Genomic DNA, 23,831 nt, shown 5'->3' on the forward strand with positions numbered 1-23,831 from the left:
TCCCCTTTTGCCTCCACAGGGGCAGCCCAAGGCCCTTTAGTGTGGGAGGAAGGAAACACAAAACGATGCATGCATGTACTGCGAAGAACAGGGCATGCCCACCAGGAATGCTTCCTGCTCCAAGCCCCAAAGAAACAAAATCAGATAGGGCCTGGGCGTCGGATTGGTCTGTCTCCCAGCTTTGGCCCCCTCTCCTCCTCCCTTGGCACCACCTCTGCCGTCCAGCATCCGGCCAGAGCCAAGCACTGGGTCGGAAAAGCCCCAGATCTGCTGGAGAAGCTGGCCCAGAGTTGCCAGAAATGATACTCTGTCCTGGATATTCGCTGCGGAAACTTCTTATTTTAACATCATTTTAACATTTTAACATAGTGACCACGGTCTCTGAGCGATTGCCAAGAAAGGTGCCTTGACCAGCAGGCTTTCTAGGCAGGGGCTTTCCAGGGAAGGGTGTTGACCAACCCCCTCCCCAGCACATATTATTTTTCCAGAATTAATTATGGCTTTCCTTCCTTCCTCTCGTAGGAAGATCCGTTTCCCATAAGAAAAAAAAGCCATGGTCTCGGTTTGGGTTTTCCTTACGGTTTGGTTTCGCTGACGTTTATTTCAATCGGGTCCTTTTTTTCTCCTTTGCTCAACTACCCTCCCCCAAAAATAATAAATCAAAGAGGGCCGTGTCCTGTCCCGCGATCTGCAGTCTTTTACGCCACGGGAGCAGAAGCCAGGCCAGCCGGCGGAGGGGCCTTCAGGTGTAGCCCACCAGGCGGGGGGTGCTAGGGAAGGTCTTGCGCATCCCCATGCACTTCTCCTTGTCGATGAAGAGGGAGTTTGCCTTCACCAAGAGATCGTGCTCCAGCCGGGCCTTGTTGAGGATGAGCAGCTGGAGTGTGTCCTGGGCCTCCCGCAGACGCAGCTTCAGGGTCTGCAGGGTGTCGTCGATGGTGAACACTTCGTTCGCCAGCCTGGAAGTGGGAAAAGGAGAAAGAGGTTCGCCCTGACGGAGACTCGGCGCGTGGACCTTCTGTGGAGGTTTTGAAGCAGAGGCTAGGCGGCTAGGGTTGCCAGCTCCAGGATGGGAAATACCTGGAGATGTGGGGGTGCAGCCTGAGGAGGGCGGGGCTTGGAGAGGGGAGGGACTTCAATGCCATAGAGTCCAATTGCCAGTTTTCTCCAGGGGGGCTGACTTCTATCGCCTGGAGATCAGTTGTAGTAGTGGGAGATCTCCAGCCACCATCTGGAGGTTGGCAACCCTATAGATGGTCATCTGTCAGCAATGCTGATTCTGTGAACTTAGGCAGATCGTGAGAGGGAGGGCAGGAAGGGTTGCGTCAGTGTTTGGCTCTCGTGGCCCAGGGAAATACCGATTGCCACTTTGGGGTCAAGAAGCAATTGTCCTCCATCCCAGATTGGCCAGGGATCCTGGAGGGGTATCCTGCCATCTTCTGGGCGTGGAATAGGGGGTCACTGGGGTTGTGGGGGGGTAGTAGTGAATTTCCTGCATTGTGTAGGGGTTGGACTAGATGACCCTGGTAGTCCCTTCCAAGTTATGATTCTAAGCAAATGTGTGAACGCACTTTATCCCTGTAGCAACCTGCCAGGGGACATGACCACCATGGCATTCTCCGCTTCAGCCCTCTGCCTCTTCAGAAAGCCAAGGAGGTTGAAAGCCAGCAAGCTCTGCTGGAAAACCTCTTTGATCCTGGGCCAAAACTTGTCAAAGCCTCTGGCTAAAGAGCTGCTGGAGATGTTATCTCACCCACCCACTGAGGCCAATTCAGGTACCTTAAAGAAAAAGGCAGGCTCCGCTCCACTTTGCCTCCAGAGACTCTCCCAGATGATTTCCACCCAGAGGGCTTGTAGCCACATTACTGCCTGCAATAAAGCATTCTGTCCCTGCTTCAAGGGAAGGCGGGTGGGGCAGCCCAGTACTTGGGGAGATGGGGAATTCCTAGGGTTGCCAGGTCCCTCTTTGCAACTGGAGGGAGGTTTTTGGGGTGGAACCTTAGGAGGATGGGGTTTGGGGAGGGGAGGGTTCAATGCCATAGAGTCCAATGGCCAAAGTGGCCATTTTCTCCAGGCGAACTGGTCTCTATCGGCTGGAGAACAGTTGTGCCAGCAGGAGATTTCCAGCTACTATCTGGAGGTTAGCAACCCAATGGATTCCTGATTTGGGGGGGGGGAGTTGTGCTCCACATAGGGTTGTCAGATCCAGGTTGGGAAATACCTGGAGATTTGGGGGGGTGCAACCTGTGGAGGGCGGCATTTGGGGATGGGAGGGACTTCAGCGGGGTGTAATGCCATGAGTCCACCATTCAAAGCGGCCGTTTTTCTCCAGGGGAACAGTTTTCTGTCACCTGAAGATCAGTTGTAATAGCGGGAAATCTCCAGCCACCACCTGGAGGTTGGGAAATACCTGGACATTTGGGGGATGGAGCCTGAGGAGGGCGGGGTTTGGGGAGGGACTTCAATGCCATAGAGCCCAATTGCCAAAGCGGCCATTTTCTCCAGGGGAACTGATCTCTGTCACCTGAAGATCAGTTGTAAAAGCGGGAGATCTCCAGCCGCCACCTGGAGGTTGGAAATCCTATTTGTACGTGATAACCAGAACCTGGAGACTGAGGACTCAGTGGTAGAGCTTCTGCTTGGCATGCAGAAGGTCCCATGCAGAAAGTCCCAGGTTCAATCCCCAGCATCTCCAGTTAAAGGGACTAGGCAGGTAGGTGATGTGAAAGACCCCTGCCTGAGACCCTGAAGAGCCATGGAGAGGGGCTGTGGCTCAGTGGTAGAGCATCTGCTTGGCATGCAGAAGGTCCCAGTTTCAATCTCCAGTTAAAAGGACCAGGCAGGTAGGTGATGTGAAAGACCCCTTCCTGAGATCCTGGAGAGCTGCTGCCGGTCTGCATAGACAATACTGACTTCGATGGACCAGGGGTCAGGATAAGCCAGCTTCATGTGTTGGGATTTGACGGCCCTTTGTATGGCTGTACCCGGAGGGAAACAAGGCGGGGGGGACACTTACTTGAACTGGGGGACGTCTCGGCAAAGCTCCATATTGGGCCGCCACGTTCTCGCTTCCAGGCGGGTTTGGGCCACTTTGAGCGGGCACTCCTTGGCCAGTATAGCTCTTTCCAACAACATGATAGTATTTTCTGTCTGAAATATTTCTTGGAGGGTCTGCAAAAACGGAAAGAGAGAACAAAATGGCATTATTTAAAAGTCAAGCACCTCCTCCCGCTTTCCACATACTGAAGTCCTCCTGCATGCAGTTTCCAGAGTGGAATGGATGAGAATGAAAAATGTGTAAAAACGTTGTTCAGATCTAGATTGGACTAACTCCTATAACAATTCGAGAGCCAGGCCTTTTATGCAGGGTGGTTTCCCTGCGGTCTTCTTCGGGACTTCCTTTTGATTATGCATAGGGTTACCAGGTCCCTCTTCGCCACTGATGGGAGGTTTTTGGGGCGGAGCCTGAGGAGGGCAGGGTTTGGGGAGGGACTTCAATGCCATAGAGTCCAGTTGCCAAAGTGGCAATTTTCTCCAGGGGAACTGATCTCTATCGCCTGGAGATCAGTTGTAGTAGCAGGAGATCTCCAGCTAGTACCTGGAAGCTGGCAACCCTAATTATGCATGCCTTTTCCGACAGTCTGAAGTCACCTCGCTCGTCCCGTGCATTTTGCCTATGTTTTCCGGACGCTGTTTTAGCCAGAAACTGAAAAATGCAGGCAAAACACATGGAGAGAACGAGGCGACGGCATGCATAATCAAAAGGAAGCCCTGAAGCAGTCGGCAGGGGTGACCGTGAGGAGGAAGAAGAAGGGTTGGTTTTTATATGCTGACTTTCGCTACCATTTAAGGAAGACTCAAACCCGCTTACAACCGCCTTCTCTTCCCCTCCCCACAACAGACACCCTGTGAGGGAGGTGGGACTCAGAGAGTGTGACTAGCCCAAGGTCACCCAGCTGGCTTCATGTGGAGGAATCAAACCTGGTTCTCCAGATCAAAGTCCACCACTCCAAACCACCGCTCTTAACCACTACACCACAGTGGAAACATCCCTGCATAAAAGGCCCCAGTGTGGAGTAGTGGTTAGACTAGAGCAGTGGTTCCCAACCTTTTTTTGACCAGGGACCACTAGGACTTTTTTGTTCGGTGCAGGGACCCCAAGGCTCAAAATAAAAATTCCGAGAATTTGAAAATAAACTTTAATCATAACTGTTAGTTCAACATTAAACTTAGAATAATATTTGAATATATATATTTTATAATAGAGAACTTTTAATTGAAAATATTAATTTATGATGGGTTTATAACTTTGTTTCGCGGACCTTAATTTAGTTCTCGCGGACCCCTGGGGGTCCATGGACCCCCGGTTGGGAACCAGTGGACTAGAGTGTCAAACTAGGATCTAGGCAACCCAGGTTCAAATCCCCATTCTGCCATGGAAGCTCGATGAGCAACCTTGGGGCCAATAATACATTCCCTGCCTAGCCTACCTTACAGGGTTGCTGTGAGGATAAAACGGAAAAGGGGAAAGTGTCGTAATCCGCTCTGGGCCCCCATCGGGGAGAAAAACGATTTAGAAATTAAGTAAATGAATCAATCCTGTGAAGAAAATGATTGCTGTGGGTTATTGTTCTTGATTCCCAGCCTGTCCCTGGTCCGAGGATACACAATGAATCCACGGCAGAGGAAAGCCCGGCTTCCCAGGCCAACAATCTCTGCCCGCCCAACAGATTCAAAATAATCCCAGCAGGAAGTCCGTCTGCCCAAGCCCTGCCGAAATAAACCGGAGACACACAGTAGAGCTTCCTGCCAGATTGTGCCCCAGGGACCAGGTTACTGATACGTGGCCAGCGATTTTCTCCCTCCTCTGCCCCTGAAACAAAATATTATTTGGACCTTTACATGAACTCCCATCTCAGCTCAAACTTTTCAACTTTTTCACCCCAACGGAGAGTTTTGTGTAGTTTTAAGGTCAGCCAGCATTCCTGGCTGCTGTCTCGCGGCTTTTTCCTTTTCCCTTTTAAAATTGTGTGTGTGCCAAGTGCCGTCAAGTCGCTTCCAACTCCTGGCGACCCTATGAATCCATGTCCTTCCAAAACGTCCTATCCTTAACGGCCTTGCTCAGGTCTTGCAAATTGAGGGCCGTGGCTTCCTTTATTGCAGTGGTTCCCAACCTTTTTTTGACCAGGGACCACTAGGACTTTTTTGTTTGGTGCAGGGACACCAAAATAAAAATTCTGAGAATTTGAAAATAAACTTTTATCATAACTGTTAGTTAAACATTAAACTTAGAATAATATTTGAATATATATTTTTATAATAGAGAACTTTTAATTGAAAATATTAATTTATTATGGGTTTATAACTTTGTTTCGCGGACCTTAATTTAGTTCTCGCGGACCCCTGGGGGTCCACGGACCCCTGGTTGGGAACCAGTGCTTTATTGAGTCAATCTCTCTCATGTTGGTTCTTCCTCTTTTCCTGCTGCCTTCAACTTTTCCTAACATGATTGTCTTTTGCAGTGACACTTGTCTTCTCGTAAAGGGACCAAAGTATGACAGCCTCAGTTGAGTCATTTTAGCTTCTAGGATCAGTTCAGGCTTGATTTGATCTATCCTGAACTGACCCTAGAAGCTAAAGTGACTTTGGTCACATTATAAGACAAGAATTAAAACTAAGAATGTAGAATTAGACAGGTGGGTGGGGGACCCTACCCTTAAGGGTAGCCCCTTCCAACTCACCCCACAGGACCTTTGGTTACACACGACCGCTAGACACTGTACAGAAATTATTCACGACATTTGAAAATGCACCTAGGGATTGGAAGAGGAAATCCCCAGATCGCACAGCACCAATCTGCATCATTGTGTGGTCGTGCTCCAAACGTCAGGAAGCAAAAGAAGAAAAAAAGCGCACCGGCGGGTGTGGGGGGGGACCCCAAATCCTGAACTTAAGTCCAGCCAGACTAGGGATTAGTTTACATGGCTGCCAAACAAATACCTTTCTGTTCTAGCAAATACGGGCCAGTTGACGTCAACTGTCCCCTTCCTCCTACGAAGACGGGATGCGTCATGGACACCTCTTATCCTGGGAATATCTGTTGTTTTAAAATAATCTGCTTCCGTCAGATGTGGCACATGGAACAAACATGGGGACATGTAGCTCAGGGGGTCGGCTTGCCAATCTCCAGGTGGGGCCTGGAGTTCTCCCAGACTTACAATCGATCTCCAGATTATGAGGATAGTTCCCCTGGAGTGAAATGGCTGCTTTGGAGCAAGGACTCTATGGCATTATACCCTACTGAGGTCCCTCCCCTCCCCAAATGCCACCCTCCCCAGACTCCACCCCTACACGCACACACAAATTGCCAGGAATTTCCCAACCTGGAGTCGGCAACCCTATCCGGAGGACCTCATGAGACATTTTGGCACCCAAAACAAAAAGAATTGACAGAACATCAGATTTCTCCCACTCGGCACGTCAAAAGATTGTTCATCCCAATTTGTTTTGCAAGTCTCTTTTCGCGAACTACTTTGGACAAGCAATGTGCAAATACATAATTTAACCTGTTGTTCGTTTTGTACTCAATAAGACATTGTAAAATCTCCGCCGCTCTGAAAGACCCCTTTTCTCCCTCTCCATTGGTCAGTCTTCTGGAGCTTAGGTTGCCAACCTCCAGGTGGGGCCTGCAGTTCTCCTGGAATTACAGCTACTATATTCTCAAGTGGAAGGCATACATGCTTAGCAGGTTTCCACAGTTTTTTTTTGGGGGGGGGGAGTGCTAGAGCGTCCTGGAAGTGATGTGACAGTCTAGCAATCTCTTCTGAAAAAATGGAAACTATAAAGTTTTTTGGGGGGAGTGCTGGAGCATCCCCTCCTTCACCTGGCCCTCTTCCACCCATGAGCCAGCTGAGGATCGGCGGGCAGCACGGTCAATTGGTGGGCATCTGCCTGCCAATACCAGGCAATTGGTAAGCCTACTTGGGAGTAAACCTCAACTGAAAAGATCTGCGGAGGGTTCGGAGTAGAACTGCTTAGGGTATCAGGGGTTTGCCACCTTCCAGGTGGAGCCCGATCTCCAGACTACAATCAGCTCCCCTGTAGGAAATGGCTGCCCTGGAGGGTGGACTGTATGGCATTACACTAGGGCTGCCAGCCTCCAGGTATGAGCTGGAGATCTCCTGCTATTACAGCTGATCTCCAGGTGACAGAGATCAGTTCCCCTGGAGAAAAGGGCTACTTTGGCCATTGGACTCTATGGCATTGAAGTCCCTCCCCTCCCCAAACCCTGCCCTCCTCAGGCTCTGCCCTCAAAATCTCCAGGTATTTCCCAACCCAGAGCTGGCAATCTCAAGGTGGCAGCTGGAGATCTCCTGCTATTACAACTGATCTCCAGCCAACAGAGATCAGTTCCCCTGGAGAAAATGGCCACTTTGGCCATTGGACTCTATGGCATTGAAGTCCCTCCCCTCCCCAAACCTTGCCCTCTACAGGCTCCACCCCCAAAAACCTCCTGCCGGTGGCGGAGAGGGACCTGGTGACCCTACATTACACCCTGCTGAGGTCCTTCCCAAGTCCCACCCTCCCCAGGCTCCACCCCGAAATCTCCAGGAATTTCCCAAGCCCCGGTTGGCCACCCCGTCTGCTGACCTTGGCCAGCTGGGCCTGCAGCTTGTTCTTGGCCTCGGCCACCTCCGAGGTGCGCCCGTTGAAAGCCAGGTTGGTGTCCGTGTACTGCCTCCACAAATCCTCAGAGGTGCTTTCCAGCGTGTTGTCCGCCTCCTTGCAGAGGATGGCCGTGTTGGACCGCGCGTTCTGGGAATAACGGATGTTGTCATCGCTGAACTTCGCCCATGTTTCGGGGACCGAGACACTGGAAGGGAGAGGTCACGGCTGTTATCTAGAGTTGCCAACTGCTGGAAGATCTCCTGGGATTGCATCTAGGGTTGCCAAGTCCCTCTTTGCCACCGGCGGGAGGTTTTTGGGTTGGAGCCTGAGGAGGGCGGGGTTTGGGGTGGGGAGGGACTTCAATGCCATAGAGCCCAATGGCCAAAGCGGCCATTTTCTCCAGGTGAACTGATCTCGATTGGCTGGAGATCAGTTGTAATAGAAAGAGGAGGTCTCCAGCTGCTACCTGGAAGTTGGCAACCCTACTTTAGGAGTCATTTCTTGGAGAAAAGCAGGAGATCTCCAGCTCGTACCTGGAGGTTGGCAGCCCTAAGGGTTGCCAGCTCTGGGTTGGGAAATACCTGGAGATTTTGGGGGCCGAGACTGAGGAGGGTGGGGTTTGGGGAGGGACTTCGGCTGGAGATTAGTTGTAATAGGAGATCTCCAGCTCGTTCTTGGAGGTTGGCAACCCTAGCGGGCAGCCTGGCGGATTAGCGAGCTTTTGCCCATCTCCACCGGGCAACTGGCAAGCCTAATCCAGCGGGCAATTGGCAAGCCTCTCCCCAAACCCCACCTTTCCCAGGTTCCACCCCCATATCTCCAGGAATTTGCCAACCCCAAACTAGCAACTCTAACACCAAGAGAGAGCTCTTACCACAGCCTTCATATGAAATTTAGCATTTTATTCTTCAGTACGAGAAAAAAAAATGTTTTAATCATGAACAAACGCTGTAGGGGGTTCTATTATTTCTATGGCTCTGCTTAAGTATTTTTCTAGTACACAATTCAAAACAGATTCTTCAGCGCACGCAACACCCTGAAGTGAGTCCGGGGATATTGCATTTCCATTTCCGTTTGAGGGAGTGGAAATGGTGAGTTTGGGTTTCTGTTTTCGTACCTGACAACACACCGCCCCTCCCTTTAACAAAGGGGTTTCTTATCGGCAAAGTGCTCCGTACTCACGTTCCGTCAATTTTTTCCACTCCGTGGTAGTAGTTAATGCTGTCAGATGTGTTCCTCAGGTTATAGCACTTCTCATCAATGAAATGGGCAGAACTTTTGTCTTTGAGATCCCTCTCGAGGGCATGCTGAGCATCTCGGTTAATGCTACAAGGACAGAGCAAAGGTGTTTATCACACGAAAAAAAAACATTTTGGGTTTTAGCCCTGCCTACAGCTGGGGTAGGCAGTCTTTTGGCCTGAATTCCCAGCTTGCTTGCTTTTTCTTCTTTTTTTAAAGCAAGTTTCTAGCCCTTTTGGTACAGAGGTATAAGAGGAAAGGTATTAAATGGCAACTGGTCTAGAAAACTGCCTTCTGAACTGACTGTCATTCATTGGAGGATGAAACATTCCATGAAAAGCCCCCCCCCCGCTCCATTTCCCCCCTTTTTATTACATTTATTTATTTTACATAATTAAAAATACAGAAAATTTTAAAAAGATAGATAAATAGATAAAGCGAATAATACAAATGGAACTGAGATTACTACTGATCATGTGAAACCTTTCACAATCAAACCAAGGACATAATTAAACAGAATAAAATAAACATGCTTTATAAATATATAATTTTAAAAATCTCGACACTTTGAAAGAGTACAAAATTCAAAAACAGCTTAACTAATGGTCCCCCTCTATCATATGTGACACAGTTAAACCGATAAATGAAATATAAGCTAGTTTAATAATTCCTGTAATTTCTGTAATTATTTCTATTAATCCCTTCATACTGTTAGTTTCTCTACAATCTAACTAATTACTTTAAATGTGTTCATAGAATATATTTTTCTATTGGATGTTAAAGAGTTACTTCAAAAATATGTAATATCAAAGCAATATACATAGAAGATGCCGGCTCCATTTGTACGGTAACTATAAAATCAGTAACAAACAGGGTAGTACTTGTTACCTGCCATTTCAAAATTGGGTTACATTTTCAAAAAGCTTACTTGAGCTGTTGATCAATTCTCTCTGCAAGTTTTCTCATTTTCTCTTGGCACGATTTGATCAAATCAACTTCCTATAACAGAAAAACATTTACCTGTCAGCAATTCTACCAAAAGGAAGCAGAAATATTACCCTCTGTAAGATTGTCTGTACAATACGAGCTAAGAACTGGCAATAACCGGCAACGCCTGAAACCCGGCAGACATATACCGATATCTAACTGTATGCTGAGATATGTGACTCTCAAATACTTTGCTTTATTTTCTCTCATTTAGTTTTTTGTTTCATAGAGAGAGAGAGCAGCACAAATAGCATCTCATTTAATTATTTCTGTCTCGCTTTTCTATTATTTAAGGAACCTAATGAAAGAATGTTAAAAGGCAAACTACAGAAATACTAACACAAAGCTAAAATAAATGCATGAATAAATAAGTCGGCGGCGGAATTGAGCAACAGATAACAGCGAATGGCCGGGCTGCCTGGCATCTCCCAGAAAATCGTGTGAATCCGGCTCAGGGGAACAGAACCAAATTTGGTGCCTACGAGGAAGATGAGGATGAGGCAAGAGAACGTCTCATGGGGAGGAATCCCGCAAGTCGGGCAGAGCCAGCAGGACCCTGGCAGGGGTACCCATCTGCCTGCTCACCGAAGGTCGGGTCTACGAGAGCACAGAGCAGGGGCCCCCAACCTTTCTGAGCCTGTGGGTACCATTGGAATTCTGACACATGGTTAGGGTTGCCAGCCTCCAGGTAGTAGTAATCAAATGAACGGCTTGCAAGTGCTTACAGGAGTATGGAATTCAAAATATGGCACAAGACAAATATTTCCAAAATAGGAAAATAACAATGCAATTCTTGCTATTAGAAGAATGTATTGAGAACAAATAAGATACAAATACACTTCTGGAGCAACAGATATGTGACAATGGGTCAAAAATGATCCCAAAATAAACACAAAATATAAGAATATACCGGCGCAAAAGCTCAGTTCATATCAAATTTGTTGTAAATGGAGTTCATAAAGGAGTGTACCTTTCCTATGTCTTTGGACGGCAATAGTAAGACGTTTTACTATTGCCGTCCAAAGACATAGGAAAGGTACACTCCTTAAAGCGTTGAATGAATTTTGCACGGAAAGACTGAAGACTTGAGAAAGTTTACACGAAATGGAATTATACCGGATTTCCATTGTACCACGTCACGTTTCCGTTGCTATGTGATGCAATATTTATGAACTCCATAGCTGGAGATCTCCTGCTATTACAACTGATCTCTAGCCAATAGAGATCAGTTCCCCTGGAGAAAATGGCCTCTTTGGCAATTGGACTCTATGGCATTGAAGTCCCTCCCGTCCCCAAACCCCGCCCAAAAAATCCCACCGGTGGCGAAGAGGGACCTGGCAACCCTACGCATGGTGTTGGGCACAGCCACAAAAGGGCTGCCATAGGAGGTGGGGCACAGCCACAAAGTGGCCACCACAGGAGGCAAAGCCACACACACAATGGCTGACCAAGCGCAGGGGGGGAAATAAAAAATACCCTGGGAAAGAGGGGCGAGAGAGAATAAAACAACTTGGTAGGTAGCAGCTGCCACTAAAATTATTTTAATCTGCACAGCTGATCCGATCTTCAGTGGTGGCCAATCAGAAGACCTGCTGGTAGGGTTGCCAGCTCTGGGTTAGGAAATACCTGGAGATTTTGGGGCGGAGCCCGAGGAGGGCGGGGTTTGGAGAGGGAAGGGACTCCAACGCCATAGAGTCCAATTGCCAAAGCGGCCATTTTCTCCAGGGGAACTGTTCTCTATCAGCTGGAGATCAGTTGTAATAGCAGGAAATTTCCAGCTAGTACCTGGAGGTTGGCAACCCTACCTGTTGGGTAAGAGCCCCACTGACTTTCTAAAGACATTTGGTGGGCACCAAGAAAAGTGTTGGCGGCTGCCATGGTGCCCACTGGTACCACCCTGGGGATCCCTGGTATAGTTAAACTAAGCTAGCCGTCAGGTTCATACAGCCTATCAGTTACCGTGGGCACTTGGCCATTCAGGGTTCTACATAGGGTTGCCAGGTCCCTCTTTGCCACCAGCAGGAGGATTTTGGGGCAGAGCCTGAGGAGGCTGGGATTTGGGGAGGGGAGAGACTTCAATGCCATAGTCTCCAATGGTCAAAGCGACCATTTCCTCCCGGTGAACTGACCTCTATCGGTTGGAGATCAGTTGTAATAGAGAGAGATCTCCGGCTACTACCTGGAGGTTACAAGTCAAACAACAACACGAAGGCTCTTATATACTTCAATATCTATTAACCAAAACACTACATAACTATATTCCTCTGTATTATACATTATAATATTCACATTCACAAAAACAAAGCCATGGATATCCTCTCCTTTTTAAACATTTTTTATGTGGAAGAGGCTGTCGCCCTGAGCAATATTGCTAGTGGATAAGGTCTCCCTGTGGATCACACCAAGATTGGCTTACTGATGAAGCATCGAAGCGCTCACCTACCTGGGGGTCGCATCTAGTACTCGCCAGCGTTCTTGTTTGTTGTCCACCTGTACTTTTCTCTTTGACGTCGGATTTTGACGCTCTGCCTTCCCTGGAGTTCTGCGCCCGGCGGGGACTTTCTGTTGGCTTCGAACGGCGTCAAGCCTGGGGGAAGGACTGTCCTATCTTCCACCTGGACTCTATATGGAATGTATTTACTTGGGCATGTAAAAATGTTTAAAAAGGAGAGGATATCCATGGTTTTGTTTTTGTGAATATCATAATGTATGATAATATAGAGGAATATAGTTGTATAGTGTTTTGGTTAATAGATATTGAGGTATATAAGAGCCCGCATGTTGTTGTTTGACTTGTAATTATCATATATTTGCAGCACTTCTTTTAGCACCCGGAGGTTGGCAACCCTAGTTCTACAGATCAGTGGTGCCCACTGATGCATTTCCTGTGCCCACTTCCTTCTTCCCCCAAGCAAAGAGCCAGAACCCTGGCTTTCCTCTCCCTCCTTCGTGCGGGAGATGCTTCCATAGAATTCAGGAGGCCTCACCTCGACATCCCCAAGGAGCACCCAGTTCAGAAACGGCTGCCTCCATCACAGGAGGGAGCTTGGACTGGGGCCTCACGATATTATGTGACTGGCCTCTGCCCATTTCCCGGTCTTTCTGAACCTGCTTCTGGGGTAAAACTGGCACAAGGGTCGTTTATGCAGGGGAGTTTTCCCTGAGCTTCGTTGCTTGCTGGACCCACACTTCCCTGTTGGGAATCTGTGCACCAGCAGTCTCCAAGCTCAAATCAAGTCCCCGCCCCTTGAAATGCTGCTTTGTAATTGGCTTACTTTTTAGTACTTACTGTGAGAGAAAAAAAACCCAAAAAACCCAATGGCAGCATAAAAAAGCATTTTAAGAACAAAAAACAAAAAATGGAGCAATCTGAAAGGGGGGGTAAGAAATCCAACCCTCGATTTTAAAAAGCCTTCCTTCTGCTCAGAAAGAGCTTCGAGGAAGCAGGAAGCATTTGACTCCCCCCCTCTTTACATGCTGCTTTGTAATTGGATGTGAGAGAAACCAAGTTTTGGTATCCCACCCTTTGCCTTATGCACTGGGATTTCACCCGGGCTGAGCTCGGGGGAGAGGGAAGGATCAGGTTAACAGAGGGACAGTAAGTCCCGGGATTTGTGAGGGCTGGCAGCGCGGTCATCTCTAAAGGACGGAAAACCCATGCATAACTCCAAGGAACAACCGAGACCGACCGGGGGTAAATGTGAGAGTACCCATGCATAAACGACCAAAGCCAACAGGTATCTCAATCCTGGCTTTTCATGAGCATGGCATTAACTCAAAACAATACAGCTCTAGAATGCTGTTTTTTCGATAGCCGTCTGGTTCATACAGCCAACAAACCTGGATGAGATTCTTTTCCACGTCATCATGGACCAGGTCGATGCCCATGCGTTTCTCTCTGTTGTATAAGCATTCCAAAGCCACCTGCAAGTGAGAAAATCGACACAGTGAATGATTCTTGGGGACTTTTAGATAGTTTCAGAAGGGTAGCTGTGTTGGTCTGAGGCAGAGGAGCTGGATTCAAGTGAGGTAGCACCCAGAGACCCAGACGGAGAGTCAGAGCTCCCTTAATCAGATACCTGACAAACAGAGCTGAGAGTCTCAGAAGCTTACACCTCAAAAATGTTGGTGGTCTCTTGGGGACTTTTAGAGAACGCGACCAGTCATCTGTTCACCAAATCTGATCTCCTAACGGTGGAACACGCTGTTACAGAGTCACTTGGGAATGTCAACTCTGCTCTGAGACAACTGGAGATATAAGCGTACGGTTGTTCGTTGTCCAAAACCAGGAGTTACAATGCAGTCCTAAACAGATTTTACTCCTAAATCCATCGAAGGGTTGATTTAGAATGGTGTAGTTCTACTTAGAATTGGGATGTAAACGTTGCATATGTTGACCCATGACTTGGGAGAGCATTTTGCTATCAGCTTCTGACAACTTTCCACCTATCAGCAGAAATACAGGTTCATGCAAAGAATCTTTAAAAAAAAAAAACACCTTTCTTTTTCTTAATTAAAGCAGAAAAAAAGATGTATAGTGTGTGTTATCAAGTGACTTATGGAGACCCGTAGGGTTTCAAGGCAAGAGACGTTCGGAGATGGTTTGCCATTGCCTACCTCTACGAGGGCTGAGAGAGGTCGGAGAGAACTGTGACTGGCCCAAGGTCACCTGTGTGTGTGTGTTAAGTGCCATCAAGTCGCTTCCGACTCATGGCGACCCTATGAATGAAAGTCCTCCAAAATGTCCTATCTTTGACAGCCTTGCTCAGATCTTGCAAATTGAAGGCTGTGGCTTCCTTTATTGAGTCCATCCATCTCTTGTTGGGTCTTCCTCTTTTCCTGCTGTCCTCAACTTTTCAAGGTCACCCAGCAGGCTTCATGTGGAGGAGTGGGGAATCGAACCCGGTTCTCCAGATTAGAGTCCACCCCTCTTAACTACTACACCATGCTGGCTCCTGGATATAGGACTGCTTATTATGGCAAAGTGCATTCGTATTTTTAGACTGCAGCTCACAGCGTCAAGGAAGAGTCACACACTGAACTTTTAACAACATTGATGCTTCTGGGGTTTTATCCATATTTTTATGCCTTTGGTTTTTTATTTATTTTCATTACATCACTGATCATCCGCCTAACTCTTTAGGACTCCATCTGGATTCCAAAGCCACAAAACAACGTCATAAAGACCAATCAGGTCTGAACCGTAAACTATGCAACAAAACTGGACCACACAATCAAGAGAACAATGAAATAGAGTTTTATGGTGTGACCTTGTTTTATTTTTGCGAACCTCCTTGAGCGGGTCTCTGAAGAACTGGCACTTAAAACGTTTTAATTTTTTTCTTTTACTGTATCAAATTTCCAGATGGCACCCCTCCTCCAAGAAACCAATAGCGCTTCTTGTTGTCCATGCAGAAACTCTAAAATTTGGTCACACAAGATCAGTCACTAAGTTGCTACTCTGATGCACGCCGTTTGGAGAGGTTTTTCCCCTACTTTCTTCATTAGGGTTGCCAGGTCCACCCCCCCATCCACCTGCAGGGGATAGGGGGGAGTAGGGTTGCCAGATCCAGGTTGGGAAACTCCTGGAGATTTGGGGATGGAGCCTGGGAAGGGCAGAGACCTCAGTGGGCCACAATGCCACAGAGTTCACCCTCCAAAGCATCCCTTTTCTCCAGAGGAATGGATCTCTGTAGTCTGGAGATGAGGTGTAATTCTGGGGGATCCCCAGGTCCCACCTGGAGGCTGGCATCTTCACCTTGGAGTTGGGGTAGGGTTGCCAACCTCTAAGTACTTTAGAGAAACACAGCACAGGCTCAATTCAAGAAAATAAACTATAATTTATATTATTGTGCTAGAATAAATTCAAACTCAACAGGATATAATCTCAACTGGGAAACACAAGTATTACAAAGGTTGCTTCACCAACATAATCAAAAGACCGGTTGCCGCACCGGAAATTACAGTCGCTGACCCGTCCGGTGCGGCAACCGGTCTTTTGATTATGTTGGTGAAGCAACCTTTGTAATACTTGTGTTTCCCAGTTGAGATTATATCCTGTTGAGTTTGAATTTATTCTAGCACAATAATATAAATTATAGTTTATTTTCTTGAATTGAGCCTGTGCTGTGTTTCTCTAAACTATTGTTGTTTCAGCATAAGTAGCAATTTGTTAGAACCTCTAAGTACTAGCTGGAGATCTGCTATTACGACTGATCGCCAGTCGATAGAGATCAATTCCCCTGGAGAAAATGGCTGCTTTAGCAATTGGACTCTATGGCATTGAAGTTCCACTCCGCCCCAAAAACCTCCCGCCGGTGGCGAAGAGGGACCTGGCAACCCTAAGTTGGGGGGCCAAGCAATTAAATGAACAGGTAGGAACTTCAGACCTGTCCAAAGGAAGTTATTCTTCAGGCGATGCATCATTCGCTTGTGGAACTCACTGCTACAAGCAGTAGCTCTGACCGCCTTCTTTGGCGGCTCCTATATTTGCTATTCTATTTGGAATTGCAACTCACAAGAGCCAGCATAGTATACTAGTTAACAGCGGCAGACTGTAATCTGGAGAACCGGGTTTGATTCCCCACTCCTACACATGAAGCATGCTGGGTGACCTTGGGGCAGTTACAGTTCTCTCTGAACTCTCTCAGCCTCACCTACCTCACAAGGTGCCTGTTGGGGGGAGAGGAAGGGAAGGAGATTGTAAGCCGGTTTGAGACTCCTTAAGGGTAGAGAAAATGGGGGTATCATAAAAACCAATTCTTCTTCTTCGTCTCCTTCTCCTTCTCCCCCCTGCCAACACAATCCAATGTTTTCTATGTCTTCTTGTTAAAAGTGGCAATTTTTTTAAAACTTTGAGCAGAATTCCCATAGTAGCCCTTCCAATGTGAACTGCCAAATTGCTACTTGATGTGGAGTGGTCAAGTTGGGAACGGGCGTCGGTAAGGGTCCATTTCCTGGTTGCACCGACTTCTAAGCACGTCCTGCCAGGGTTCTTTGCCCGAGAGTTTTCAAGCACCCCATGACTGCAAACAGTAAACCAGACCCTGAACTGTTCACTTCAAGGGCTGATAATATGGGGCAGGCATCCACTTGTTCCCTATTCCGTATTCCCTATTACTATGTATGGGTGTGAAAGCTGGACAGTGAAGAAAGCTGATAGGAAGAAAATACATTCCTTTGAAATGGGGTGTTGGAGGAGAGGGTTACGGATTCCGTGGACCGCCAAAAAAACAAATCAGTGGGTTATAGATCAAATCAAGCCTGAACTGACCCTAGCAGCTAAAATGACTAAACTGAGGCTGTCGTATTTTGGTCACGTCATGAGACGACAAGAATCACTGGAAAAGACCGTCATGCTAGGAAAAGTTGAGGGCAGCAGGAAAAGAAGACCCAACAAGAGATAGGTTGACTCAATAAAGGAAACCACAGCCTTCAATTTGCAAGATCTGAGCAAGGCTGTCAAAGATAGGACAATTTGGAGGACTTTCATTCATAGGGTCGCCATGAGTCGGAAGCGACTTGACGGCACTTAAAACACACACACACACACATCCACTTGTTATATTGGGGGTGGGGGAGATTTGGCTGGCTGTGCAAATTTTTAAAATTATGATTATTTTCAACACTGTTGGCATGAATGATGAAATAACATGCCCGGCAGATCAGTGAGAGGAGAAAAAAAAAAGAAAGATCACAGTGTAGAATCTCCTTTTTTTAATTAATTTTTTATTTTTATAACAACAGAACACATACATACAAACATAAAACATACACTCCCCATATAAAACATATACACTCCCCATTACTCCATATCTATAACAAGATCGCCAACTCCCGCACTGGAGCAGAGATGAGTCATTCTATCATACCTACTGTTAAACAATAGATCTTGAAAGTGATTAAGTGTTTAACATAACTGAAATACACACATCTATACTCAAGCCTGCATATAATCTAGCTACCTTACGCCACCATATTATATGGTATTATATTCATATACTAACACTGTTTTATCAGGCCTATTTGCCAATATATCTAAACAATACATATTTTTACCCCTCGACTAAGTTAATACCTAACATATATAGACATATAGACTAAGAGAAAAGGTACTATTAATATTTGAGTTTATAGCAACTTATTCATCTGCATATTCTCTACACTGTCTTATAAATCCAGTTCTGCTTCTCAACAGATTTGAAATATATTTCTTGAGTCACTGGACTTATTTGGCCTTTTTGGCATACATCTCTTAAGATAAGTGTATCTTAGAATCTCAAAATGGGCACTGAAGTACACGGGCCATGGCTGGGAGGAATTTGTTCAGTTCCATTGCACTGAATGGAGCTTACAGCTGAGTATGGGGGTGTGTGCGTCACTCTGCAGGGATGGGTCATTGAGATATAGCAGGATATTCATTTGCATTCTTGCCTCTAGCTGATCAGGGGAAGAATACATCCTCGGCAGGACTCTGGCGCTGGCGAGACTTTGCGGTCTTTCAAAAGGACTGGATAAATTTACATCTATCAACAGTTGTGATCTATAAGGTTCCAAGGGGCTGTATACACTCAAGTCCCAATGGTGGAGTCAAAGGAGAAGAGGAAGTTGAGGGGGACAAGACAAGATTGCTCTCTTTTCGTATCTGAAGGGCTGTCACTTAGAGGAGGGCAGGGAGCTGTTCCTGTGGGCAGCAGAGGAGAGGACTCGCAAGAATGGGTTTAAATTACTGGAGGAAAGGTACCGGACCTTAGGGGGATTTTTTTTTTACAGTTAAGTGTAGTTCAACAGTGGAAGGGACTGCTTAGGGAGGTAGTGCGCTCCCCGTCTCTGGCAGTCTTCAAGCAATGGCTGGACAAACACTTGTCAGAGAAACTCTAAGTTGACCCTGCATTGAGTGGGGTTGGACTAGATGGCCTATATGGCCCCTTTCGACTATGATTCTTAGAGTGATATTGGTTTCAATCCGTTTGTCAGCTACATTGAGGTTTCTACCCGGCTGCAACTGGAAATGCATTTATTTAATTCATTTATACCCCGCTTATCTCGCCAATGGGGACATGGAGTGGCTTAGAGCATTCTCCCCTTCTCCGTTTTTATCTACACCACAGCCCTCTGAGGTAGGTCAAGTGGAATGTGTGTGGCTGGCCCAAAGTTGCCCAGCCAGCTTCCATGGCTAGGTGGGGGATTCGAACCTGGGTCTCCCAGATCCGAGTCAAACGCTCTCATCCCTCAGGCAGCTGGGGGGGGAAGGGGGGTTTATTTAAAAAAATTCGAAAATGAGGGGAAAGGCCCCATTGCAAATCGATTGCGTTAGGGGGCGTTCCCAGCGCAAAAGGGGTTAGGAAGCTACCTAACAGCCTCAGGAACACCTCGGGAACACCTCCCAAGACACCAGCGTGGGGTCTTGCACCAGGAGAATGCCAGTGGGAGGTTGTGCTGGCGTCCAAAGGCTGCCCTGCCGCCCCAGTCCAGGGGGGCCAGCGTAAGGGCCCCTACGCCAGCGTCCGTGCCAGTTTGCACGGCGCAAGTGGCCAGTACGCAGGCATAGGAGTCATGCCGCATCCACCCCCACCCCCCCAGGAATGCAGCGAGGATGCTAAACCCAATGAGCCTTTGGTTGGGCGCCGCAAAGCTCTTCTTGCTGTTCTGGCGTAAACTGAAGTCTCCACACAGGTCCAGTCAATTCCATTTTTAAACAAATTGTTCTGCGTGAATATTGGTGTCCCGAGGGGAAAAGACACCTGTGTCAATGCAGCCTTTTGGGGGTTTTTTTGCCCTGCCCTGTCAACGTACGATTGACAGCACTGCCCCCATTTCAAGCATCACGCTTGCCGCTCGCATTTCTGCTTGGGCAGAAGAAGGCAAGAAGAAGAAGAAGAAGAAGAAGAAGAAGAAGAAGAAGAAGAAGAAGAGGAGGAGGAGGAGGAGGAGGAGGAGGAGGAGGAGTTGGTTTTTGTATGCTGACTTTCTCTATCACTTAAGGAAGAATCAAACCGGCTTACAGTCCCCTTCCCTTCCCCACCCCACCACAGACATCCTGTGAGGGAGGTGGGGCTGAGAGAGTGTGACTAGCCCAAGGTCACCCAGCTAGCTTCATGTGGAGGAGCGGGGAAACAAACCCAGTTCTCCGGATCAGAGTCCACCGCTCCAAACCACTGCTCTTAACCACTACACCACGCTGGCTCTCACAATACCATCCCCACCTGATGGCCAGAAGGGCCCACAGTTGCAGACACAGAGCAAAAGGGGAAACTTCCCCCTCCTGCCTGGCAGAACAGCAGCAGCCCTGGCTGCCCTCCGAGAGGAAGGCTCCGTGTGCCACCTTGTGGCCAGGTTTAGGCAAGCAAGAGGGGTGACGGAGAGAGGACGCGTCTGCCTTTGTAAGAAGACTTTTTATTATCTGAAACATGGGAATGAACACACTTTATTGCTCCTTTTTTAAACACCATCATCAGTCACAGCCAACTTATGGCAACCCCCGAGGGTTTTCAAGGCCTGAGACAGACAGAGGTGGGTTTGCCATCGCCTGCCTCTGCGCCATGCCCCTGGCATTCCTGGGTGGCATCCCATCCAAGTACTAACCAGGCCTGACCCTGCTGAGCTTCTGAGATCTGATGGGATCGGGCTAGCCTGGGCCATCCAGCCTGGGCAAACAAACACAGGTGGTTTGCAATATATTGTCGAAGGCTTTCACGGTCAGAGTTCATTGGTTCTTGTAGGTTATCCTGGCTGTGTGACCGCCAGCAGCTGTGGCAGGCATCTTCAGAGGAGTAACACTGAAGGACAGTGTCTCTCAGTGTCAAGTGTGTAGGAAGAGTAATATATAGTCAGAAAGGGGTTGGGTTTGAGTTGAATCATTGTCCTCTGCAAACCCAACCCCTTTCTGACTTTCTTTACTCCTCTGAAGATGCCTGCCACAGCTGCTGGCGAAACGTCAGGAAAGAAAATACCAAGACCACGGTTACGCAGCCCCGATAACCTACAAGAACCAACAGGTGGTTTGCCATTGAACACATGAAGTTGCCTTATACTGAATCTGACCCTTGATCCATCAAAGTCAGTATTGTCTACTCAGACCGGCAGCGGCTCTCCAGGGTCTCAGGTAGAGGTCTTTCACATCACCTACTTTCCTAGTCCCTTTAACTGGAAATGCCGGGGATTGAACCTGGGAATTTCTGCATGCCAAGCAGATGCTCTACCACTGAGTCACAGCCCCTCCCCTGCTGAGCTTCCGAGATGTGATAAGATCAGGCTAGCCTGGGCCATCCTGGTCAGGGCAAACAAACACAGGTGGTTTGCCATTGCCTGCCTCTGCGTAGTGACCCTGGACTTCCTCGCTGGTCTCCCATCCAAGTACTAATCAGGGCTGACCCAGTTTAGCTTCTGAGATGAGATGAAATCAGGCTAGTCAGGTCAGCACTCATAGCATATATAGATAATGAAATCACAGAAGCTGGCATGGGGTTGGACCCTGAATAAACTAGCCATTTCCACCAATCCCTGCTGCAGACCCAACTTCCCAGGTAATTGCTCAGTACAGATGCCAACTCTGGCTTGGGAAGCCCCTGGAGATTTGGGGCGGGGTTTGCCTGTGGAGCGTGGACTTTGGAGACGGGAGGGAACTCAGTGGGGCTGTGATGCCCTGCTGTCTGCCCTACGAAGCTGCCATTTCCTCCAGGGGGACAGATCTCTGTCGTCTGGAAATGTGTTGTAATTCCAGGAGATCTCCAGGCCACACCTGGAGGTTGGTAAACATATCCCCTCCCAAGCAACAGGGTTTATGGAGGGGAGGGACCTCAGCAGAAATGTAGCTCCTGAGCCCCAATATTATGGTCACATGAACGCCTTTCCAGCCCCACACTGGTTCCCACTTAGGGTTACCAACCTCCAGCCTGGAGAGCTCCTGGAATTACAACTGATCTCCGGACGACAGAGATCACTTCCCCTGGAGGAAATGGCTGCTCTGGAGGGCGGGCTCTCTGGCATTATACCTTGCTGAGGTCCCTCCCCTCCATAAACCCTACCCTCCCCAGGATCCACCCCTAAATCTCCAGGGATTTCCTAGCCCAGAGTTGGCCACCCTATTCCTACTGGTGTGGACGACTGAAAACATTCATCCCTCCAAGGTGTCCCGGCGAAAAGCCTTTCTTCAGGACATAGCAATACCAGGAGCATGTGGGGTTGGCAAACCTCCCGGTGGGGCCTGGAGATCACCCAGCATTACAACTGATCTCCAGACAACGGAGATCAATTCTGCTGGGAAAAAATGGCTGCTATGGAGGGTGGATTCTACAGCATTATACCCTGCTGAAGGCTCTCCCCTCCCCAAACCCTGCCCTCCCCACCCCCCAAATCTCCAGGCATTTACCAACCAGGAGTTGGCAACCCTAGCAAGCGTGAGAAGCCCTCATCAGTAATGCACCCACTGATTTTTTATCTGTTGCTGACTTTTATTCTGTTCTTTATGCTTGCGGACCAACAGGTCATGAGCCAAACGAATTCAATAAATGCAATAATACAGAAATAACCAAACATACAGAAATACAATATTTGAGCAGCACAGTCAAAAGGAAGTATCATTAAAAACCACAGATAAACTTTTTGCCACAGCGAGGGTTACATTTGGGTCAGTCCCAGCCAATAGCTTGACAACTACTCCTTGCTGTAACGCACCCACCTGCAGCGGGCTCTGCGCTTCATCCGCCGCGCACTCCAGGCGTCGCTTGGCCGTGTCCAGAGTGCGGGTGTCGGTCAAGAGCCGCTCCAGCTCATACATCAGCTCAGACCGCCAGAAGTCGATGTCGGCCAGCCTCTGGCCCAGGTTCTTCCCGGAGCTCTCCTGCTGCTGGCGGGTCAGCTGCTCCTTATCCTGCATCAGGTGCAGGGAGTCGGCGTTCAGCCGGCTGGCCCAGTGGCGGTACGCCTCCGACCCTCTGAACTGGATCCGGTTGGCATTGAACCAGTCCTGGGGGCTGTAGCGGGCGTACAGGGAGCTCCGCATGGAGGGCAGTATGGTGGGGGGCCGCAGCGGGGCACAGAGGCGCCCACCCCCCTGCCCGTCATCGTTGGGGCGGAAGGAAGACACCTTGTAGAACAAGCTAGGTCTCCAGGAGCTGAGGTAGCGGTAGCCGGGAAGGTAATAAGACCGGTAGCTGTCCTGGCTGATGCTGGTCGGCGCCACCTCTGGAAGCAGGCAGCTTTTCCTGGGGCCGCAGTAGCTGGCCGTCTGGGTGGTTCCGAGGAATTCCATCCCAGCCCACGGTTCGATCCCCCGACTCTGGAGTTTTCTTGGCGGGCCAGTTTCGGCAGCCCCCAAAGCCAGGCAGCTGTAACTTGGGGGGGTTTCCTTCCTTACAGCTGCTGTCTTGGGCACTGTGACCCAATGCTGGTGTCACAGAAGATTGGCCTGGCCAGCATGACCCCAACCAGGGGGGTCCAGGAAGGCACACCCGTCCCACATGCCTGTTTCAAATTAAAGAAAGCCCCTTGGGTACTATCAAAATAGAAGTGCCTGTCCAGATCACGCAGAGCGATGGTATCACTTTACGCTGCTCTGGTTAGACCTCACCTAGAGTACTGGGTTCAGTTTTGGGCACCACAGTTAAAGAAAGGTGTAGACAAGCTGGAACGTGTCCAGAGGAGGGCAACAAGGATGGTGAGGGGTCTGGAGACCAAGTCCTATGAAGAAAGGTTGAAGGAGCAGGGTATGTTTAGCCTGAAGAGGAGAAGACTGAGGGGGGATAGGATAACCATGTTCAAGGACTTGAAGGGCTGTCATATAGAGGAGGGTGCCGAGTTGTTTTCTGTTGCCCCAGAAGGTTGGACCAGAACCAACGGGTTGAAATTAAATCAAAAGAGTTTCTGTCTAGACATTAGGAGCGGTTCCTCAGTGGAACAGGCTTCCTCGGGAGGTGGTAAGTGCTCCTTCCCTGGAG

General features: G+C 48.4%; 1 protein-coding gene across 1 annotated transcript; it reads right to left on the minus strand.

The window, feature by feature from the left end:
- Nucleotides 1-730: 730 nt before the first annotated feature.
- On the minus strand, nt 731-23,146 carry TEKT5 (tektin 5). Its single transcript, XM_056866403.1, has 7 exons — nt 22,574-23,146; nt 13,735-13,818; nt 9,836-9,906; nt 8,851-8,994; nt 7,651-7,873; nt 3,017-3,171; nt 731-959 (listed from the first exon to the last, which is right to left on the minus strand). Exons 1-7 carry the CDS (start codon nt 23,144-23,146, stop codon nt 743-745), a joined length of 1,467 nt encoding a protein of 488 aa, XP_056722381.1. The 3' UTR covers nt 731-742.
- Nucleotides 23,147-23,831: the final 685 nt, after the last annotated feature.

Source organism: Euleptes europaea, chromosome 21 (assembly GCF_029931775.1).
Source record: "Euleptes europaea isolate rEulEur1 chromosome 21, rEulEur1.hap1, whole genome shotgun sequence".
Classification (NCBI taxonomy): Eukaryota; Metazoa; Chordata; class Lepidosauria; order Squamata; family Sphaerodactylidae; genus Euleptes; species Euleptes europaea.